Source organism: Antechinus flavipes, chromosome 2 (genome assembly GCF_016432865.1).
Source record: "Antechinus flavipes isolate AdamAnt ecotype Samford, QLD, Australia chromosome 2, AdamAnt_v2, whole genome shotgun sequence".
In the NCBI taxonomy this organism is placed as follows: Eukaryota; Metazoa; Chordata; class Mammalia; order Dasyuromorphia; family Dasyuridae; genus Antechinus; species Antechinus flavipes.
The window spans coordinates 500,044,517-500,068,020 of record NC_067399.1 but is presented as its reverse complement, the minus strand read 5'-3'; the positions used below and the strand labels follow the sequence as shown (position 1 = coordinate 500,068,020).

The 23,504-nt window shown below is 45.9% G+C and overlaps 1 protein-coding gene across 2 annotated transcripts; it reads left to right on the top strand.

The window, feature by feature from the left end:
- The first annotated feature begins 60 nt into the window (after nt 1–60).
- CRAT (carnitine O-acetyltransferase) lies at nt 61–16,918 on the top strand. Of its 2 annotated transcripts, none has more exons than XM_051980155.1 (15): nt 61–223; nt 563–690; nt 5,885–6,148; nt 7,732–7,850; nt 9,112–9,165; nt 9,853–10,018; nt 10,724–10,898; nt 11,584–11,762; nt 12,664–12,764; nt 13,185–13,304; nt 13,552–13,674; nt 13,821–13,956; nt 14,164–14,226; nt 14,773–14,910; nt 15,073–16,918. In XM_051980155.1, the coding sequence occupies exons 1-15, from the start codon at nt 193–195 to the stop codon at nt 15,286–15,288; spliced, it is 2,013 nt and encodes a 670-aa protein (XP_051836115.1). In that variant the 5' UTR covers nt 61–192; the 3' UTR covers nt 15,289–16,918. The 2 variants fall into 2 exon arrangements, with proteins under 2 accessions (XP_051836115.1, XP_051836116.1); XM_051980156.1 differs by lacking the exon at nt 61–223 and adding an exon at nt 4,947–5,127 and having other exon boundaries at nt 602–690.
- The last annotated feature ends 6,586 nt before the right edge of the window (nt 16,919–23,504 follow it).

Genomic DNA, 23,504 nt, shown 5'->3' with positions numbered 1-23,504 from the left:
GAGGTAGCCATGTTGGTGCGGGGCATTCACATCTCTCCGAGAAGGGCCTGCACTGCCATCTTTGTGTGGGGCAGTAGCGAGTTTTCCCCCATCATGTACCAAGGAAATCATCCCCACGAAAAAATGACTAATTCTTTCTACCTAAGTTGAGGAATACTACCTAAGTTGAGGGGTAAACTTGTAGAGATAAAAATGGGGAACGACAATGACAGAAGGAACACAGGTAGGAAAGGAGGTCCGAAGAGCACTGACATCGGTTCCCAGGGCTCCTGACTCCAGTCTCATACCTTCGGCCCCGCCCCTCATTTGGATCTGAACCCACCCCCTGGACCATGGCTCCACCCCTAGGCCCTGGGCCAGCTACTCCAGCTGCCCTTTCCACAGCTGTTTCGGCGCCCCGCCCCCGTCCCTCCTCCTCCCCGGGCTGCAGGAGCGGGCGGGGGGAGGAGGTGGGGACGCCTTCCCGGTCTGGGGCGACGGGGTGGCTGAGGCCGCGGTGCTACGGCGGGAGCGGCTCTACGACCTGCAGTCCTCTGCCCTTGGCCTGGGTGGCCGAAGCTAGGAGTGCGTGCAGAGGAGGAAAGAAGCTGCGAAATCTATTGGAGTATCGCGTACTTTGGCCGGTGCGAGGTGGGTGGAGCGGGCAGCCCGCGGGTCACCAAGATGCTGGCCTTTGCGGCGAGAACCATGGTGAGTGCGTGCCTTCTGGGGCCCGGGGCGGGGGCGGGAGGAAAGGACCAGAACCGGGAAAGCCCCGGGGAAGGGGCAACTGAGGGAGGAGGCGATCCGGGGCAGGGAGACGAGATCTTGGAAAGTTCCGGGAGCTGCTGCGCGCAACTAGCGGCTCGCAGTCCCCGTCTGCGCTGGGGAGGGCCTGAAGGAGGGTTTGGGAGACTGGGACCGTGACCCCCGCGCCTCGAACGCGGCCAGAGGCTTTGGGGACTGAGGGCTTACTGCCTGGATGAGCCATCTGGCTGCAACGCAGCAAGTGAAATTGGAACCGATGCGGAGGCCCCAGGGGAATGATTCAACCGGGCTGTCCCGGAAGATTATACAAGCCAGCTGTGTCAAGGATGACCCTTCCTTCTTGTGAGAGGCAGACGTAGACTCTTAGAACTGGGAGGCACCTTTGCCATCATCTAGCTCAACTCCTATTTTACAGCTGGGGAAACTGAGGCCCAGCAGCCAAGGATGGTAAATCGTTCACTCAGTCAGACCTTTTATGAAGTGTCTCTATGCAGGGCCGAAACTGGGCTGGCCACTTTAAGTGAAAATGTGGGAGCACAACTTAGTCTCTAATTCTAACACTGCAACCTGCCCTTTCCTACCTTTCTAGTCTTTACTCTCCGCTGGCCTGAAGACAATGTTTAGTCAACAAGACACTCCATCTCACAGCTCTGAATAGTTACTCTGGCTGTTTCTCATGCCTGGTCTAAGACTCCCTTCCTCCTCATACTACTGACTTCCCTGGCTTCCTTTAAGTCCCAACTAAAACCTTGGCTTCCACCTTCCCAAACCCCCTTAATTCCAGGTTTCCTCCCTCTCGATTTTCTTTTTATCCTGTATATATAATTTATGCTGCATATAATTGTTTGCATATTGTCTCTTCCATTAGATTGTAAGTTCCTCAAGGGGAAGGACCTGTTTTTTGCCTCTTTTGGTATCCCCAGCATTTAACAAAGTGCCTGGCACATAGCAGACACTTAATTAATATTTCCCATGCCTGGTGTAAGTCTCTCCCTCTCCCCTCACGCTATTTATCTCCCTGGCTTCCTTTAAGTCCCAACTAAAATCTCACTTCCACCTTTCCACCTTCTTTTGCCTCTTTTTGTCTCCCCAGCATTTAACAAAGTGTTAGTGATAGTAGGTCCTTGATAAACTTTAATTGAATTGAAGTCGCATCCAGCTCTAATACCCCATGAGTCAGTAAAAGTAGTTCCGTGTTCTTACCATAGTCTACTTTGGTTTTTCTAATAATCTCCTAAATTGTTTGCCTTTCCGGATAAAGTGAACTCCTAAAAGACCCCAAAACTTGTCAATTAAATTAAGGAATATTCTTACCCTTAATTCCACCATCTAAGCAGAACTATCCTTTTGCAATTAATTCAGAAGAAAGAGAGCCAAGCATGGTGCCAAGTCATCAAGAGACTCAAGGTGCTGCTTCTTCCCCTCAACACCAAATGCTAAATCTAAAAATGCTAGATCACCAGGCTCTACCCTATTGTCTCTGGGGAATGGTCATCCTGTCTCAAATGTTTCTGGAAAGATGTTTTTCCTGTATAACTCCTTTGTAATCTCTTAGACTTTATATTTTGTCTCCTCCTGCTCCCTTCTGAGAAAGTTGGTTAAATGATGCTATCTGGCCTGGAGGGATTGGAGATACCTGGGAATGTCAGTGACAGCTACAGAAAATGATGCAATGCTTTATAGACACCCCTCTATTAAATTAATTAAATATCTACCCAGTGACAGGTCAGAAAAAACAAAGATCAAAAGGCACAGTCTTTTATCTTCAATTAATTTTCAGTCCAGCGGGGTACACTACATAGAATAAGATGAGAGTAGAGGAGGGACTTAAATGCAACTAGTGGAAATTTGAAAAGGAAGAAATCACGTTGAGCTGGAGGCATAAGGAAGAATTCACAAAGGATACAGCATCTGAGCTGGACCTTGGAAGGAAAAGATAGTTCTAGGCATGGCAAATGTACAGAGAGGAAAGAGGGAAAAGCAAAATTAGGAAAGTTTGGCTGATAGTATAGATAGAAGATAATGCTAAATAAGGCTGGGAAGGCAAAAAAAGATAGACTATCTTTTGACAATATGCTATTCAAACAGGGAAGTCCATATTTTGTCCTAAAGGCAATAGGGAACCATGGAAGGATATAAGGAAGATTGTCAACTCTTTGAAGGATTTATTGGAGAGGGAGAGGCTGGAAGCTCAATTAGGAGACTGTTAAAGTAGCCAAAATAGAGTCCCCAGCCTCATTCCCCAGAGAGCAGGACATCCTCCCAACTTCTTAGCAGAATAATCAAGTCCTGAAGACCAAGCTTAGGCACCCATGGGTATCTCAAAGACTCTCTGAGCCAGATAAAGCCTCCACTTTCTTTACTCCTCAACATCTTGCAATCTAGCTGCCATTCTATTACTCCACAGAAACAGCTGTTTCAAAAGTCCCATGTTAATGGCCTCCTAATTGCCAAATCCAACAGTCTTCATCCTCTGCAGTATTGCTTCTACAAATATTTTCTCCGTTTGGCTTCTGTGAGCCTGTACCCTGATGGCCCTCCTCCTACTGTGACCACTTCTTTCTCTCCTCTGACTCTTCATTTTCCTCCCACCTTTAAATGTGGGTGTACTCCAAAGCCCTGTCCTTATTCCTCTTCTAAATCTTCCTATACTTTCTCCTTTGGCAATAGGGTTTCCTCCCACAGGTTATCACCTTTAGACACAGAACTCCTACTTCTGGATTTCCATTCTCTCTTCCTCCTCAGTGCAGACCTTTATCACCTCTCAAATGAACAATTAAAAGCCTCCTACTTAATCTTCCTTTTATGTCATTGACCAGTTATCCTCCTTCACCACTGCTTTAATCATGTCATATATCTTCTCAGAACCACCTTGAGTAATTCTCTATTTCCTAACAAATTAAGTATAAACTCTTTTTCCTGGTTTTCTAGTCTCTTCCCAATCTGACTCCAATCTTCCTTTTCAATCTTATCACATTTTACAGTTCTTTATATTATGTCCAAACAAATTACTCACTTCCCTGCCTTCTCATATTTCTGTTGTCCCTCAGGCCTCAAATGGGTTTCTTCCATGTTCCCATCTCGACCTGTTGAAATTTCTTCCTTCTTTAAAGTTAAACCCAGGTAATACCTCCTCCATTAAACTCATCTCATGTGATCCTATTACACCCCCAAAGTAATATCTCTCATCAAATTTTTTGTAGCATTTTGGGTCTCTACCAAATTTTCTCTTGCTCAAGGTTATTTTTATACACGTTTTCTTGTAAGCATCTTAGGGTAAGTACTGTTTTATTTTATCTATGAATTCTCAGCAACTAAACTGTGCCTTGCATAAGATAAACCCCTGAGAAAGGTTTGTTGTATTGAATTGAATGGAATCTTCTTTTTCTCCCTTGTTCCTCCTTAAAGCATCATCCCCATAATATCTCAGCAGGTATGACTTTAAGTCATCAACTGTCCTAGCTGGAAGAGGAATTAGAGATTATATAGCCAAATGGTTTATAAAGAAGGAAAGTTAAGAGTCACCTGAACAGTAAAGTTACCAATGTTACTCAGGAAGTCTCTTGAATCAAGCAAAGTTTCATGGCAAATGTGCACCCTTTTTACCTCCCTGGCTGGACTTCACATATGGGGATCAGACATGCACGCACACACACCTACATCATAAAAACTATGGAGAAGCCTCTTGAGGAAGTCAAGAGGAAGCCAGGGGTTAGCATAGCTTTGGTGACAGGAAGCTTAGCCAGGATCTCTGGCCACCAAGACCCTTCCCTTAATGATTCCATCCCTATTTTAGGGATAAGCTGGACATCCCAGGTATCCATCCCCCTTGGAATGCTGGCCCAGATGAGTGGCGGATATTCCCTCAATGCCAAGTGGTTTCTAGCAAAAGGCAATTTCCCTCTTCCAGCCGACATAAAATCAAACAAATGAGCTTTTACTTGCTTTTCAGGTGCCTCAGGCTACCTGCTTAGTGTCGAGCCAGCCCAATTCAAAAAGGATATAAGGCATTTTCCAGGCAGGTACCCTCCCACCCATTCCTGAACTCCCCTCAACCTTGCTTCACAAGCACATTACACCCCAACACCTATTTCAAATTCAGAGCTCCCCACAACCAAGGAAGGTAGAACAGCATCCAGAAAACCAGCCAGCTTAATTCTCTGCCCCTCCTAAACTTGGCTCTTGCCTTCTCTTTCCAGCCCAGGAGGCTGGTGGCTGCTCATTCACTAGGTCCCACTCGTCCGTCCAGTCCATCCGTCCGTCCGATGGCATGCTAGCACAGGTTAGGCTCAGAGCCTGAACCTGAGGCATACAGACAAACAGGTTGAGCTCAGAGTCTCACTCCCGGCCATGGCTGAGAGGCAGCATCAGGGAGAGAAGGTACGCCATAAGGCTATCATTATCAGTGACATTCTTTATCTCCCCCCCAAATCTCTTCCTATCCCTTGCCTTCCCATTCCCCCTCTTCCCACTTTCTCTCTAATCTTATTTTCTGTTTTACTACCTTGGCCTTCATCTCCTGCAGGGTTTCCTTGTCTCAAAGCACAAGAAATGTTCACTGGGAATATCCAGTTGTGCTTTTTCTCTTCCCCAATCCCCAACAAAGGTTCTTTTCAGCTTTCAAGGAAAACAGGAGAGAGCATTCTGGGGAAGGGGCTAATGTTCCTAATTCTATAGGTAGCACTTACCCCTGGGCTTTCTCTGATTTCTGATGCCTTCTCTGTCATATTTTTTCAATCTGAGGGATGGGTGGAGGTGGGGTGGGGAGGAAGAAGAGTCATCTCAGCTTTCCTGTTCTAGAGGTGAGCAAGACACATAGCCAGATGGTACCTTCTCTGTGCCAAGATCAATGGCACTAGCTCAGCCCACCTCCTACACTTGGGGCCAGCCTTTACCCCTCCTCTTTGAATCCTCAGCTATCATCTTCCATCCCCTCCAAAGTGGAAGCACCTATTTGGCCTGGGGAATGGGGCGGGGCAGTTCAGGTGCTTCCTCTTGCATACTTTAGATGCGGACATAAATGCGCTGGATGGACCCTGTCCAGCACCTCTGGATAGTGAGGGTGTTCTGCTTCAGTTGTGTGGCGAAAGTGTTCTTTGGGGCATTAGCACCTACAAGAATGTTTTGTTGCCTACAGATCAAGCCCTTGGGCTTCCTCAAACCAATCTCCTTGAGGAAAGTGCCAGGCAGGTTTCAGACTCACCAGAACTCCCTGCCAAGATTGCCAGTGCCTCCCCTGCAGCAGACCCTGGATCACTACCTTCAGATCCTGCAACCCATTGTGAGCGAGGAGGAATGGAACAACACCAAGCAGCTGGTGGAGGAGTTTCGAGGTTCAGGAGGCGTAGGAGAGCGCCTTCAGAAGAGCCTGGAACGAAGAGCCAGAAAGACAGAAAATTGGGTATGTGAGCTGAGAAGGGCTGTTGGCTGCTTCATCTTGACCCCCCCACCCCAATCTAACTCCCTCCTCCTTTCTCCTCTGATGGAGAAGTAGAAGTTACATTTTTGATGGTCTCAGACCTTTAATCCCATCCATCTATCCAACTAGGAACTCCTACTGTTTTGTCCTCCTTTTGACTCTGCCATTTAACCTTGACATAGGGGAAAGCTCTGGGATAGGCCATCACCTGCATAAGCCTGTACCTACTAGAGAGTTGGTTGGGAGACTTCTACAAGAAAGTCAGAAAGCCCCAAGATGGGAAGATTCTATGCTTCTAAACTCTCTCCTGAACTCAGACCCCCACTTTCACCAGAGAGGAAACCCCTTACAATTCTTCTAATGGGGGTAGTAGTTCTCATGGTACCAGTAATGAACTTCTAGAACTGGAAGAGATTCAAATATCACTTAGTCCTGCCCTTCAATGAACAAATGAAAAGGCTAAGTCCTGGAGAGAGGAATGAATTTGCCTATTGTCTGTCACACAGCAGGTTAGTGAAGAGTTAGGATTAGAATTCATATCTCCTGATTCCTTCTCTAGTGCTCAGTTCACATTACCTCTATGAGCAAAACTTTGAGATTCATTATGTTTTGTACCTTCTGTGGCAAGAAGATTCTCCTCCTCCTAGATCTAGCTAATTCATATTGAGTGTTCCAAAATGGTCTTGATACTGTGAGGACCCTGGAAGCAGACAAATGGTGAGCTAATAATCTCATAGATTTTAAAACTAAAAGAGACCTTATCAGGGCAACTAGTATATAGACTACTAACTCCCTGGAGTTAGGAGGACCTCATACACTTAATAGTTTTGTGAACCTGGGTAAGTCATTTAACTTCAATTGTTGATTCTCAATTGAGAGTCTGACAGACATACTGAGATCTTATCTAACGAAGAAACTATAAGGGAAACTGGCACAGAGTCAGGAAGAGTCTTTACCTGAGATACAGGGCCTTATGCTATTCCCACCCTAGTGTCTGTTGTAGTAAAGCAGTCTTCCCCCAGAGTGATTCTTATCCAAGAGATCTGTCAGTCAGACTGTGTTTATTGATGGCCCATTACAAGGAGAGCCCCAGACTAAGTCCCATGGGTATATGAAAGTCACACTAATGATCAGGAAACCCATGTCCTGGTTCTGCTTCAGCATTGTACAGCTGTGTGAGATTTAAAAAGTCATCTCTTTGCTCTGGATTTCAATTTCTCTGTCTCTAAAATTAAGGGGGAGGACAATAAAATAAAATGATGGGGCTGGAACATTTCATTTCTGGGTGTCTTCCAATTCTAGGATTCTGATTTGTGAATGAGGTGAGAAAAATGGTTTTTTTGCTAATGTTGGTCAGAACAGGTGCAAAAATGATGGTCATAGGTTGAGGTGGGGGAAGATGTCTGTATAAATGAAGGTGGATAATGGAAAATTCACTAAACTTTGGATGAGTTATCTCCAGACTGAATGGCATAAAGTTCAGCCTTAGCTGCTTCCTGTGCGAGGCTCCAGGTCTAAGCCAGCTGGTCTGTGACAGGTCCCCGCCTTTCTGCTACTTTCCACAGCTATCTGAGTGGTGGCTAAAGACTGCCTACCTCCAGTACCGACAACCTGTGGTGATCCACTCTAGCCCAGGCCTGGTGCTCCCCAAACAAGACTTTGTGGATTCCCAGGGTCAGCTTCGGTGAGTGCAAGGGTACTTCAGGGGTCGGACACAAGCCCGGGAGGGCTATAAGAGCATTGGGGGGAGCTGAGGGAAATTAGTGCCTACCTAGATCTACAGCCACCTTGATGGGGAGCCCCTCCCCACTGCATATGTGCCCGCCTGCACCCTACCTCTCCCCACCCACAGCACCGACACACAGCCATGGGGCTTGGAGGCAGTCTCAGCTCTTGGACACCCTCCTCTGCACTGGAGTTTTGCTTCCCTGAGTTTATGCTAGGTCTGTTCTGCCCCTCATATCATGTCACTGATTGTCCCCTCCTCCCCCTGCTTTGAAACCCAACTCTCATGTTTCTTGCCTCTTGAGTGACCTTTGTACAGGGTTACCTTTTCCATACTTAGCCCTTGTCACCTGCTCCAGCACTCCACTCTAGTCTGGCTCTAGATAAAAATACCAGTCAGTAGGGATCCCCTGCCCAGCCTGACCACTTACCCTTAAAGGCACAGGTGTCCCCTCACAGCGGGCCCGGACAGGAGGCTGATGCGGGTTGCAGTTATAGATTCTTAATAAGTAAGGGCCCAGTGAAGAAAGAAAACCACTAACTGGTCCCATCTCTGGGAGAAGAGATACTTCCTACGCTCCTGGCTCAGCCCTTTGCAACAGGATGTGTCATTGTTACTGAACATAACTGCTTCCTTTCAGTTTTCCCATTTGAGGAAAAGAAATTGCCCATGGCTACAATTTAAAGACTTAAGTACTTACACCTAGTTCTAAGGTTCTGATATGTCAGGAGAAATTCCAAGACATTCCTCTCCTGCCCAGCACCACTGGCCAAAGAGTGGATGCCCTTTATATCCATTTGAAGGTGAAAAGAACTCTGGTAAAAGTGGAGCTACAGGATTTTTCCCTCTCCACCCTGTAGTCAGTACTCACGCCATCATCAAAAGTCAGAGCTAGAAGGGACTCTGGATTCCATCCAACCCAATCCCCTCATCTGACAGATGGGAAAACTGAGGCCAGAAAAGAGATAATGACTCATCTTCAGTTAGGCACTTACCTGTAGCAGAACTGAGAACAGTCTATGCTAGGATGAGTTGTTCTTCTATGCCAAATCAACTTCTCCCCTGCCAGAAATTTCCCCACCTGCCAGACATACATCTTCCTTAGCCAGTTTGTGGTAAGGCAGGGGGCCAAGCCTGAGATCCTCCCCTCTGATCTATTACTGTTATTACTAGTTGTCAAAATTTTATTTCTAATTTGATGTCTAATTGGCCCCTGCAGGTTTGCAGCCAAACTCATAGAAGGAGCTCTGGATTTCAAGGCCATGATTGACAAGTGAGCATGCATTTTGCCAACTTTGCCCTTTGATCTCTTTCTCCTCTCCCCATTCTAAAGCCCTTAACCCCACAGGCACTTCCTTTTGCTCTCCCAGCGATTTGGTAGTAAGTTAGGGGGCAAGTGAAGCTCACTGTCTTCTGCCAATGCAGGAACCCCAAGCCTGGAAGGCCCGGCCTAATTATAGTTCGGCTTGTTGTTACTGCCACCCTCTGCTTGGTCCCTCTGCCACCAAGCACTCTCCGCCCCCCACCCTGGGCTGGAGGTGGTGCAGCTCTCTCAGCCTTGCTTAGTTTTACTTCCTGTTTTCTGGCCCCTCCTTGAGTTGGGAGGAGTGGGATCTAGTTACTGGGAATTAGAACAACTGGATTTGCCAATCAGAGTAAGCCGGGTCATCTCCTACTCTGGGTTTTCTTGGGAAGTGAAATGATTTCATAGAATTCTAAAACAATGAAGCTTAGAGCATTGTTATATAAATCCCCACCAATGATCCCTTCTTGCCACACTAAGCATCCAGCCAGAAGGTCCTGGAACTCAGCAGTGAAAGGAAATGTCAGTGATATGGGGGAAAATGGTAGGGCCCCATCTAGGTCCTTAGGAGGAGGTATTACCATGAGCACCATCTCCCTACTACTCCCAATAACCCATCCCCTGGACCCCTCTCCATTCCTACCTTCCCCTTTCCAGTGAGACTCTGCCAGTGGAATATCTTGGAGGAAAGCCACTGTGTATGAACCAGTACTACCAGATCCTCTCTTCCTGCCGAATCCCAGGCCCCAAGCAGGACTCGGTCATTAACTTCAGCAAGACAACTAAGCCCCCTATACACATCACCGTTGTGCACAATTTCCAGGTTTGAGCTAAGGCAGTGGATGGGGTGAGCTGGGAGGAAGGGAGGGAAGTCATTAGCACTTGCTTGTTACTCTTTACCAATTCATGGAGAACTCAGATCCCAATTTTTTCCTCTCCAGTCCCCAGAAGTTACCTCAGAGCCTAGAATCATAAGGGATTCTCCCATCCTATGCAGAAAAGCTGTCCCATTCTTTTATATCAGACAGCAGCGAAAGACAGGGAAAGGGGTACGATTTACCCTGCCTCTTAATTCTGGGACTGCTTCTCTTTAGAGGAGATCTGGGTGGAAAACTGCTTATGACCAAGTTCATCCTAGCTTAAGTGACTCCCAAAAACATATAGCCAAGTAGGTCCCCAGCAGTATTATGTGAGGAAAATTTGGTTTAAAATGAATGTCAAGCATAGGAACTGGCACAGAGGTACAGCTCACAGCCTAAAGGAGGTAAGAGGCCTCTCTGAGGATATCAGCTGTGCTACCTGCTCCTCTCCTCCCTCTGAGTCATTGAACAACCATAGCTATCTGATTCCTAGAACAATGTGCAGGAAACCTGGCTTTGTTCCTTTTGGCCAGAGTGTTCTTTCAGAAGAGGCTGTGTCTCCCTGCTCTCAGGGGGTTGTCTTCCGCTGGCAATCCCAAAGGGCCTTTTTAGTTCATCCTTCCCTTCCTCTTGTATTGTACCATCCTTCACACTTCTGTTTGTTTCAGTTTTTTGAGTTGGACGTGTACCACAGTGATGGGACACCCTTAACCTCAGACCAGATCTTCATACAACTGGAGAAGATCTGGAACTCGTCCTTGCAGACCAATAAGGAGCCCATTGGCATTCTCACCACCAATCACCGAAACACCTGGGCCAAAGCTTACACTAACCTTATCAAAGGTCTGGATAAAAGGACTACTCTGTCCTCCAAACCCTGAGTCCCCAAAGAAGGGCAGGAGTCAGGCTGGCCAGGAGGAAGGGAGGGAGAGCAGACCTGTCCAGACCCAGACCCTGGGCTTCTGGATGTGCTGAGAAGTAACAGGGCTAGGTGAGGCGGGAAAGTGCCCTGGTCGTGGCCCATCTGAGATACAGGCTTCCTTCTCAAAGAACAGGACAGTCTGATCTCTCTTCAAGGACCTACAGTTGCACCTTGTTACCACAGCATGGTACTGTGCAAAGATTCAGGAGATGGGATGGGAATCCCAGTCGGGCCACTGTTGCCTACAGTATCTTGGGCAATCTCCCTGAGCTTCAGTTGCTCTTCTGTAAAGCAGGGGCTGCAGCATCCCTTCCAGCACTGGGTCTGCTGCCCTCTTCAACTGTCCCAATCTGTATCATCTTAACTAAGCCCTAGCGCGGCCAGCCCTGCCCTCTCTCTCCTCTGACCTCCTGCCCAGCCTTGTGGCCCTGTGCACTGCCTTCCCAGGAGACTTGAAGGCAGGGAGTGTGTTTCACGCCTCTGTGTCCCCACGGAGCCTGGCGCAGGCCTGGGGACAGAGAAACGCAGTAGTCCGCTGGTTGATTCATTTCCTCCTCCCCCTTCTCCTTTTCCCTGTCTGTCCCTGCCCCTCCATCCCCAATGCAGACAAAACAAACAAGGCTTCCGTGCGCTCGATACAGAAGAGCATCTTCACCGTTTGCCTGGACGCGCCCATGCCGCGGGTCTCAGACGACATCTACAAGAGCCGGGTGGCCGGCCAGATGCTGCACGGCGGAGGCAGCAAGCAGAACAGCGGGAACCGCTGGTTCGACAAAACCCTGCAGGTAGAGGCCGTGGGGCTCACACTCTGACCTGACCTGCGGCACCTCCACCGCTCCCCAGGCTCAGACCCAGAATCCTGGCTCAGAAACGGGCTTTGGAACAATGCGCTGAGCAAGCTTTTTTTAAAAGGCTCTGTTCCTGTTGCCCCTTCATCTTCTAGATGAAGAGTTGACCCCAGAGAGGAGAGAGTGGTCCGGAGTGCCAGAGAGTTTGTTGCAAACTGAGAGTAAAGCCTAGAAGTTTTAACTCCTGTTCCAGTGTTTTTTCCATTAAAGGCCGTGCCCCGGCCTGGGCCTTTCCTGCCGATGGCCCTCCTCTGTTCTGGTGGCTGCGTGGGTCTCTGCCATTCCTCCGACAGGTTTCTCCATCGGTGTCCAGCCCCAGCCTGAGGCTGTTGGCTCACTGTTTTCTCTGCAGACCTGGCAGCTCATAAAGTCCTTTGAGCTCCAGGGATGTAGGCATTGCTGCTGTAATTATTGACCAATTGGCCTGTCATTAAGAGGCACAAGGGTTTCAGGGAGCTAGAGCTGAGACTCTCCGCACAGTACACTGCTGAAGGCCCCTCATCTTCCTCCCCTCAGCCAACCTTGCTCTCTCCCTCCCCCACCCCCCCACCTCTCCGTGCGGGCTTAGCTGCATGACCAGTGACAGTCTGGTTCAGCAGGCAATGTTAAGTACTGTTAGCCCCTTCTGTGGGAAGGGGGCTGAGGCTGTTTGCCAGGATCCCAGAGCTCATTAGCAAGTTCTGGATTTAGACACAGACCCCCTGCCTCTGGTCAGAATCAGAAGAGGGTGGAGGAAAACAGCCAGCTGGGGGGAGAGCCTTGGGCCCCCCCGAGAGGTGGAGGAGAAAGGCCCTCTGAAGCCCTGAGCTAACAGCCCTCCCCCCCTCTTGTGCTCCAGTTCATAGTGGCAGAAGATGGCTCCTGTGGCCTCGTGTATGAGCATGCTGCTGCAGAGGGTCCCCCCATCGTGGCGCTCCTAGACCACATCGTGGAGTTCTCGTGAGGAGCCCTTCCTTCCATTGGCTTAAAAAGTAGAACAGCCATCCTTCCCAAAGTGGAGCTGGCTGTTGCTGAGTCATACCAGCTCCCCTTGTGACCAGTGGCACACATTTACAAGATCCCTGCCTATGATCTAAGGAAGAGGAGGAAGAACATTTTTCTCCAAGAAAATTTTTGCCCCATAAACATTAAAGTCATTCTGTTTTCAGCCCTCCAGTTGAAGGGGCTTCCCTCAACCCTTAGGTGACCTGAAGGTTCTAGAATCCTAGATCTCTTTCCTCTTTCCCATCCCCCCATAAAGTAAAGGTGGCTCAGCTTGTATGTCTGCTTTCCACTTTGGGATAGGACCTTTCCCATATTCACTTTCTCTCCCCACCTTTGGGCTTTAGATAGAGACTAAGGTCCCACTCTTCTATGCAGGAAGAAACCAGAGCTTGTGAGGTCACCCATGATCCCCCTACCCATGCCCAAGAAGCTGCGCTTCAACATCAGCCCCGAGATTAAGAGCGACATTGAGAAGGCCAAGCAGAACCTCAACATGTGAGTTCCTCAAAGTGAGCCCTCTGCGCTCTGGGAAACTGAAGGGTCAAGCATCACTTAGCATCCCGCTTACCTGTTCCCTCCATGGGATAAGGAGGACTTTAGGGTCCCGAGAATCCTCCTTATCCCATGGACAGATATACCCTTGCCACCTCTCTTCCCTTCTAGCTCTCCCTTACTAGAACCCCAGCCTGTCCTTCCCTCCCCCAAATCCCCTTCACTTAACTACTCCTTCCTCTTTCTGCAGCATGGTGCAGGACCTGGACCTTACAGTGCTAGTGTTCCATCATTTTGGGAAGAATTTCCCCAAGTCAGAGAAGATGAGCCCGGATGGTTTCATCCAGATGGCCCTACAGCTGGCCTATTACAGGTTAGACCCACCTCCATCCAAAGAAGGGGGAAGCAGTGCAATGCTAAGGTTCCACAGGAATTGAATATACCTCTGAGGAGAGACCCCGAAGTGCTGTTTAGGTTAGAGAGCACAAGACTAGTTCTTTCCTTCTGCCCTCTGTACAGAATCTATGGCCATACCTGTTCCACCTATGAGAGCGCCTCTCTCCGAATGTTCCACTTGGGCCGCACTGACACCATCCGTTCCAACTCTGTTGATTCCTTCCGCTTTGTCAAAGCCATGGACGACTCTAACTTGACAGTGAGTCAGGGCTGGATGGGGGTGGGAGGGGGTGGTTTGCCCCTAAAATCTAGCAATTCCTGGGTCAGAATCCTCATGCTGGAGCCCCTTATAATCCGAGAGTTTGCTGAATTTCTCTGCACCCACTTGGAATCCCCCAAGTCCAGAGATAGACTAGCATTCTATCCCAGGGTCCCCAGCCCTCTCTGAACCACTGACTTCCTACAGGAGCAAATGAAGGTGGAACTGCTGAGGAAGGCCGTGTTGACACACAGATCCTACACTGACAAGGTGAGTAGGCTTTGGGGCTCTCTTCTTGGGCTGGTCCTTGGGTAAGAGGGATGGAGAAAGAAGGGATGTATGCAGTTAGTGCATACAGGGCCAGAGCTTGTCACCCTTTCAACCTCTTGTCTTGTCCTTATTGCTAATCTCCACTGACTCATTCATTCATTCCATGGACTTTTGGAGGATATCTATTATGTCCAAAGCTTTGTACTATGCTCTGAGGACAGCGGATGTAGAGAATAGGAGGGAAGATCTCTAGAAATTTGCAGCCTGAATTAGGAGTCAGGAGACATTGAATAAATCATTTCTGAGTCGTTTCCTTATTTATCTATAAAAGAAAAAGATTGGATTATAGGATCTCTGAGGTTACTTCCTGTGTTCATGCTTCCATAACTTTGGCAACTGTTGGTAATCAACCTCTCTTCAGGCTCCTTCCCACCTCCTTTATCACAACCCTCTTGCACAAATAAGGCCAGCCTTATATGCACCAAAAACCAGTGGGTAATCTTGTCCCCCCACTTCCAGGATTTCCCCTTACCCCGTCTCTCCTAGGCTATCCGAGGGGAAGCCATTGACCGTCACCTACTGGGCCTAAAACTTCAGGCCATCGAGGATCTAGTGAGCATCCCAGAGATCTTCATGGACACATCCTATGCCATTGCAATGCATTTTAACCTTTCTACCAGCCAGGTGAGGCTACTGGACACTCCCCTCCCAAACCCTGCTCCCAGAATGCCTAAGTATGAGCCCCAGCCCAGGGCACTTGGGAAAAGAACTGGGTCAGAGAGGAAGATAAGGGCTTGCAGCGCCCACTTGCCTGCTCCCTCTCTAGTCCTCTGTGTCTCTCTCCAGGTCCCTGCCAAAACTGACTGTGTCATGTGCTTTGGGCCGGTGGTCCCTGATGGTTACGGAGTCTGCTACAACCCCATGGCTGAGCACATCAACTTTGTGGTCTCCGCCTACAACAGCTGTGCCGAGACCAACGCTGCCCGTCTGGCTCACTACCTGGAGAAGGCCCTGCTGGACATGCGCACCCTGCTGCAGGAGCACCCGCGAGCCAAACTCTGAGCCCTCCGGCTCAAAAGAAGAGACTCTGGGGAACGACAGGAGTAGGTAGACAGGGTCCGTCTTGCCACGGGCCTCAGAACTGCTGGGGCCTCAGGAGGAAAAGGACTTCCAGCAAAGCAAATCCAGGCCATTAGCCTGGGCCTGCATACGCCGCCTTCACCAGCTGATTCTGCCACTGCCCGGGACATCAGACCTAATCTCTTCTACTTTCTGACTCTTCCTGAAACCTCATTTCCATTGCTCTCCTGGGATACAGGCTTACTTTCCACCCCACCCAGCTCTTCCTTCCATCTTGATACAACTTCATTTGGGCCCAGTACAAGAGGGATCCCTCTCCCCGCAGCCCTAACTCAGGACCAGCAGCAGATCCAGTCTGATCTTCGTCATCCAGCTTCCTTTAGCTGCTGTAGTTGTGGGGAAGAGGCATGAGCTATCTCAGCACCCCACTCTACTGGGACCATGGTTAGGTTTGGATTTCAGAAGTCAAGTGCCTTAAGTAAAATCACGTTCCCTGTTGTCATAGGAGTTCCCCATTCTCCCTAGTGCCTAGCCCCTGGTGGAAGAAGCCCCCGGTGCCATCTGGAACAGGAATTCTTGAGTTATTAGGCCAAGTCTGGGGCTGCATCTGAAAGGGGCTGTGAGCTTCAACTCCAAATCTTCTGTCTTGGGGAAGAGTGAGCTAAGGACACTTATGAAGGATAATACTCCTGTAATCTAGTGTACCTGCACTGTTTACAAGGAATTCCCTTACCCTCATGGTGTAAAGAAGGAAATAGTCTATTTTTTTCTTGAGCTTGGCCCCTCCCTCTTCCCCCAATCCCTGATTTATAGAGGGTAGTCAGGGGAAGATAGACTTTTGGAGAACTAGCCAGATTTGAGCCTTATTGGAGCCCCAGCAGGAGGACAGAGTAGAGGAGAGGGATCAGTCAACCTTCCTCTCACTCACCACAGGTTTGCATGAATTTGATTGTTCATGTCATGGCTCAAATACTATCTTTGGTGATGTAGCTAATGCCCTGGGCCCCTTGGCTCTGTAATTATGATTCCTGAACGATTGTGAATGATTGTATAGTAATAACGTGGGAATTAATAAAGGGAAAATCTGTTGGAAAACTACATGGGGTACAAGGACCAGCTACAAGAATGGCCCCTACCCTGTCCCCATCCATGTTCCAGCATCATCTTCATAGTGTAGGCCATAAAGAAGACAAAAGGAAAAAGGAAGATTGTACTTCAGTTGTAGAACTTTCCTCCAAGAAGCCTGACCTGGTTGAAGGGAACATGGAACAAGTACTTCCGCTTCATCCAATTCTCCAACAACCCCATCTACCATGGAAGCAGTGGGGAGGCATCAGTTCAACAAACCTTAAGATTAAGGCCACTCAGATGGCAAACTGTCCCTCAAGAGAAGTAAAATACCTCAAAAAAGTCACACAACAAGGCTTCAATGAGGACCCAGGTTCTCTGGATCCCAGCCTCGTATTCTTTACAAATGCAAACACAAGCAACTTCCACTGGGAAAAAAAAAATGAAGTGGTCAATATTTTTTCCATATCACCTTCTGAAGGGCAGGACAGTGTTCACTGTTTAATAAAGCACTTGGAAGTCTCTGGCCTCATGACAAACTCCACTCATGCCTAGGTATTATTTTAGCCTTACCTTGAAGAGTACCCTGGGTACATCTCTCTCTCCTTTGGGCCAATCTTTGGGACTCATTCATTGAATATTTATGAACACCCAGTCCTTTGCTTGTCACTGTAGGGGGGGAAGGGAGGAGGACATCTTTGCCCTTTCTAAGGAAATTGATTTATGTCAATGGATCCGTAATCTTTCCACGGGCACTCCCTTTTTATCAGTGCAGATTGCAATCCATATATGATTCTTAGTATCATGTGTGGTTCTTGTCCAAAACCTTGCACAAATCTTCTAATCTAATGGTGGGTGGGAAGGTAAAGGGGTCTTTCCCTTGGGGTTTTTAATGCCTTCAATGTCTACCATTTCTTGTGCACAAATACAATAGTGTGACAGCCACACAGTGGCTTTTGGGTGGGCAGCCTTTTCAATTTCATATTTAAAGCATTGAAAAAAAGGCTCTACGGGATTCTAGGTGGAAAGGAGAGGGGAGTTTCAGCAATCAAGTGTTGGAATGAAGAACCAGACAACCCTTCCTTCTCCCCTCATCCCCATAGCTAAACCCATCAAGGAAACAAGTTATGATTTGAAAGGAACTAAAAAACTCATTTTCCTATCACCCTGCTCAGTATCTGAAATTCTCCTGCACATATGCATTACTGCAGCTCCTAAAAGTTGTAGGGCTTCGAGAATCCTTTTTTAGAATGTTGTTCCAGCTGGCCCAATGGGATCAGGATCCAGAACAGGGCCTGGGAGGCAGGGAGAGCCTTGAACTAGAGGAGACAAGCTTCAGAGGGGTTAGGGTTTTGCTAGAAGTCAAACCTAAAGGGAATTAAACCTGAACAAATGTATTCAATGCCCAAGATCTACAAAAAAAAAAAAAAAAATTACATCCCACTATTTTTAAGAGGGGCTTAATGGGGGGGGAGGGGAGAAGAGGGGGAGGCGAGGAGAATCCTGGTCATTTGACACATTCTGGTGTTTGAGCATAGCAAAATATGTATAACAATACTTGACAATTACAAAGTGCTTTCAGTCATTTGAATCACATAACCCTGTGTGGCTGGCAAAACAGGCATTGCCATTTAACAAGCAAACAGATATACAGCTGTTAAATGACATGTTCAAGATCTCATGCAGAAGTAGCTTCAGATTCTAAATCCTATGTCCTTTTGAGAAAGAATGTCACACTGAAAGACTTAACAATAGGGCTTTGGTTTCCCCATCTTTAAAATTAGGGTGTAGGAATGAAGGGTCTCAAATACCTTTCAGCTCTTTATTATGATTTTATATAAGAAAAAGCATTCCCCTACTTCCAAAGTGGGGAAGAAAGACAGAGACCCTATGCCATACTACTTCCCATGTTATTCTACTGCATACAGGAAGTTCTGCCAAAGTACAGTATGTGATGAACAGATTTCAAATAAAGTCAATATCATAAATAAATAAATACTTAGTTGAGATTGCTAGTCCTTGTACAAGATTTCAGTCATGATAAAACCAGTCCCAACTCTCAGCATAGGGAGAATTCAGGTTTCAAGAGCAGCAACAATGGCCCTGACCCCCAAAAAAATTAGTGCTGCCCTTCCCCATTTCTATTCATTATCCCATAGCAAAGCCCTTGGAGAGTTAAAAGACCTACCAACTATCACCACAGAGCCTTGAACTTGCCTAGTCTCACCTTTCCAGCAAATTAAGGAAATTGGGGTCACTAACCTATCGTAAGGATCTCCATGGGCCCCATATTGACTTAGTTTTAAAATGTTGTTAGTTGTGTTTTATTGTATTTTCACTTATTTTGTAAGAAAATTCCCAATTACATTGTAATCTAGTTCAGGAGGTCTTGTTTTTGACACCTTTGGTCCGGAGTGTACAGAAAGATTAGGTGATTCCCAGACAGGCCTTCCTGATTTTCAGCTCTATCTGCCAGAGTTCCATTATAACTGATAAACATGAGGAAAAGAAAGAAATCTGGAAAGACCTACATAAAGTCATATGAAATGAAAAGGCAGAATCAGAAACAGCATTCATACTTTATATTTATATAAATACAGAGATGCATGAATAAAGAAAGGGATTAACTAAACTGGGCATATTGTACATAGAAATTCATTTTAAAGTATTGTTAGCACCTGTTTTGCTAAACTCTCCCACAGAGACTGTTATGGTCCCTTTTAAGAGCCAAATGTAATATTGCAGAAAAGACATTTGGGACTAGCAGTTTGGAATTACTGTTCTAAGTATCTGGCAATGAGGTACTTTTCCCTTTGGAGTCTGGGAGAGAGTGTTCCTTATCTTTGATCTAGCAGAGAGAAAGAATGTGAGCAGATGATAAAATACCTCCCGACAGTGGTGATATATTCAGGATACAGACGGAGACAAAAAATTTTTTGCACGTAACCAATGTAAGAATTGATTTTGCTTGAGTTTGCATATTTGTTAACAAGACTTTTCTTGTGGGTTATTGCCTTGGTTTTAGTCTTTCAGTAAGGAGGCAGATAGAAGAGAGAAAATAAATTTGTGTTTACTGAAAACATTTTAATTTTTTAAAAAATGAGAAAATGTTCTTTCTTGTGAGAGCTGTCTTAAAGACGATTCTACAAAGAGCCTGTAAGGACTTTTCAATTACTGTGTTTCCTAGAAAGACTTTCCTGTGTTGGCTAAAAAGAGGACAAAAAAAAAAAAAAAAGAGAGAGAGAGACTGATTTTAACTGGAGAAATAGGGAAATCTTGAGAAACTTTAATTGGTATCTGAAGAAAGATAAATGGTAAAATTGTTTTTCCCAAAGAAAAGAGAAGTCATATGCTTTGGGGGTTCTCTGGATGCATCTTTTTCACTGCCCAGCATGTTGTAATTAAATATTTGTCTTTGTTTTATTACTGATTTCATTTGTTAATAAATTGTATATTTGGTAATTTTAATAGTTACTTAATCATATGAGATTAAAGGATTTAATACAGAGAAAGATATGATTAACTACTATTAGGAAAAGATGCTTCTGCAGTTTAAATGATATTTAATAAATGGGGGCAGGGAGTTGAGTCTACTGATTAGTAAGAAAGAGATTGCAACATTATTTACTAATAAGAAAAAACCCAAATAAGCTCCTGAATTACTATAGAGTCCAAGATAATAAAATTATACGTGGGAACAAGACAAACAGCAAGGTGAAGGGTGATCTACAAATGAAGTTGTTTAAGCCATGAAAACTCTTACTAATGTCTAAGTTATGAAAGTATGTTTCATTTGATTTGTGTTGTTACTTTCAATGCACATTGATATTTTGAAATCCCAATCTTCCACAATTTTCAATTTGGTTGGGGGAAATAAGACTATAAGACCTAAGACAAAAACAATACTAACAGCAAGTGATGAATTGTGCAAGATCGACAATAAATGCAGACTGAAGAAATTACCCTCAAACTTGGGAATGGTAGCCACACTCTCATGACGTCTGGGCCACTCTGAGTTACACGAATTTATGACATTTACCTGGTATTTTACTTGTCTTATCATTTTCTACAAGTTTAGAAGGTTTGTGAAAGTAAAAACCACATCTTGTACACATACAAATCCTCCTGGAGTAGAGAAAATGAATGCATTGGGAAGGAATAGATATGGGTTAGAATTACCAAGAAAAACTCTCAAGAGGCAGAATGTGAATCTTGAAAGAAGGGGACCAGGACATAGCAGACTCAAAGGCAGAGAGATGGGAATGAACATGATTTGTGTTCATGGGCAGATCAGCGTGGCTGCATTGGGGAATATATGCAGAAGGGTAATGGTAGTAAACTTCCTCTATTAAAATGTAGGCAGATAACCCAGTCTTGGAAAGCCATTGTAGTTTGGATTTTATGTGAGGAACTCTTGAAAGTTTTAAAATAGGGAGTGATAGTCTATGAGCCCCTTAGAAGCAAAAACTGCGGTTTTGTTTTCTGTTTGCCACCTTTGTGGGTTGTACAGTGGATAGGCCTAGGAAGACTCATCTTCCTGAGTTTAAATCTGGCCTCAGATACTTACTAGTTGTGCGACCCTAGGTAAGTCACTTAACCCAGTTCTCAGTTTTCCGCAGTTTCCTCGTTTGTAAAATGAGCTAGAGAAGGAAGTGGCTCAGTATCTTTACCAAGATAACTCCAAATAACATCACAAAAAGTTGAACACAACTGAAAAAGGACTGAAATAAATCATCAGTACTTAGCCCAGTGCCTGGCACTGTGGTGCCAACCAAATGCTAGTTGACTGACTGACTGACAGTCTGGCAGCATTTGCAAGATAGAGTGGAGGGCTCCCAGGAGACAGGAAGATCAATGAAGCTGGTGCAACTATCTGGGAATGAGGTGATAAAGAGAAATTAGGGTTACAGTTAAAATGGAAAAGAGGGGATTCATTCTGTAAGGACAAAACTTATAGGACTTGTGACTAACTTGAAAGGGATGAGTCAAAGGATGACTTCAAAATCTGGAAATCTCATCACCATGCTGATGGACTCAGTTTTTGATACTCCGCACCTCGTCAGCTGCCTCCATTGCCTCTCCCTTCTGATTGCGGGGCTGGAGGGTAGCCACTCCCAATACATTTCTTTATAAAGGCTCTTCTACTTCTTCCCTCTTCCTCAATCTCCTGTCAGATAACTTCTGTCACCTTTCTCCCTCATCCCTGCCTATCTCATATGAAGTGGGTTACTCCTTACCCGTTGAGGTAATCCCATTCCATCCTGTCTCCTCCAACAGACTGCCCCTTGCCAGCAGTCCTCTCATTTATTTTCGCTGTCTAGTGGTTCATTTCCTACTATTTACAAACATGCCCAAGAACATCCTAAAAAAGAAATCCTCACTTGATTCTTCCATCACCATTTTTTTTTTTTCTCTTCTACCTTTTAGGCCAAACTCCTTGAAAAGGCTGCTTACAAGAAGTGCTTCCTCTTCCTTTCCTCTCACTCTCCTTAATCCCTTACAATCAGACTTTCTATTCCAGCATTCCACCCAAACTGCTCTCATCAAAGTTATCTAATGATCTCTTAGATGCCAGATCCAGTGGCCTTTTTTTCGGTCCTCATTCTTCTTGACTCTCTGAAGCCTTTAATGTTTTTGATCACTTTCTCATCCTTGTACTCTTTTCTCTAGATTCTCACCACTCATTCCTGGTTCTCCCCTCCCTATCTGAAAACTCCTCTGTCTCTTGTGCTAGACCCTCATACAGATCCCATTAACTTTAGATGTCCCAACAGGTTCTGTGTTGGACCCTCTTCTCTCTCTATACTACATTTGGTGATCTCATCAGCTCCCATGGATTTAATTACCATCTCTATGCTGATAATTTCAAATCAACCTATCTTGCTCTAATTTCTCTGCTGATTTTCTATCTCCCATCCAATCCTGCATCTTTAACTGCCCTTGCAAACACCTTAAATTATCTTCACACACACACACACATACACACACACACACACACACACACACACCTCTTTCTCTATTACTGTAAAAGGCAAAACTATTCTCCCATTCTCTCAGGCTTGCATTCTTGCAACCTGAGAATTATCCTGGATTCCTTACCATCTTTCACTGCACCACTACCACTCCCACATTCAATCTGTGGCTAAGACCTTTGGATTTTATCTTTGCAACATCTCTCAAATAAATCCCCTTCATTCCTCTGACCATGCCTTTACCACCTGGCATAGGTCCTCATTGTCTCACACCTAGATTATTGCATTAGCTGCCTGGCAGATCTGCTCATCTCAAGTATCTCTCCACTCTGATTTTTCCTACATTCAGTCATGTAAGTGTTTTCCCCAAAGAGCAGATCCAATTTTCCATAACAATAGATCCACCACCAATTCCATGCCTCTCCCCAAGTAAATTCCAAAGTATTGCCTCCAAAATCAAATACAAAATGCTATTTACATCCAAAGTCCTTCATAACCTAGTACCCTCTTCCCTTCCCAGTTACCTTGTACCTCACTCATGCAGCCTATTTGATTTGGTAACATGGGCTGTTACATGAATAAAACACTCCATTTCTTTGATTTGAGCATTTTCTCCAGCTGTTCCCATGCTTGAAACACTTTTGCTCCTTCAAAGCTTGGCTTTCAAGTCTCAATTAAAATTCCATCTTTTACTGGAAGGCTTCCCTGACCCCTCTTAGTTCTAGTGCCCTCCTTCTATTATTTCCTATTTATCCTGTGTATCACTTGCTTTGACAATTAGGAAGCACAATGAATAGTGCTTGGCCTGGAGTCAGGAGACTCATCTTGTCACTCTGGGAAAGTCACTTAGCTCTGTTTGCTTCAGGTGTTTCCTCATCTACCAAATGAGTTGGAGAAGAAAATGGCAAACCACTCCATTCTTTTTGCCAACTGGACATTACTGAAAATGACTGGATAACAAACTTGCTGTTTACATGTTTCCTTGTCTCTCCCATCAGATTATAGGGTCCTTGGGAGCAGGAACTTTCTTTTGCCTCTTTTTATTTGCCCGGCACTTAGTAGAGTTCTTAGTATATAGTAGCCACTTAATGTTTCATTAATTGTCTGAAAGATCCAGCTATGAGATCAATTCCACCACTTCCTAATTTAGGAAAGCCA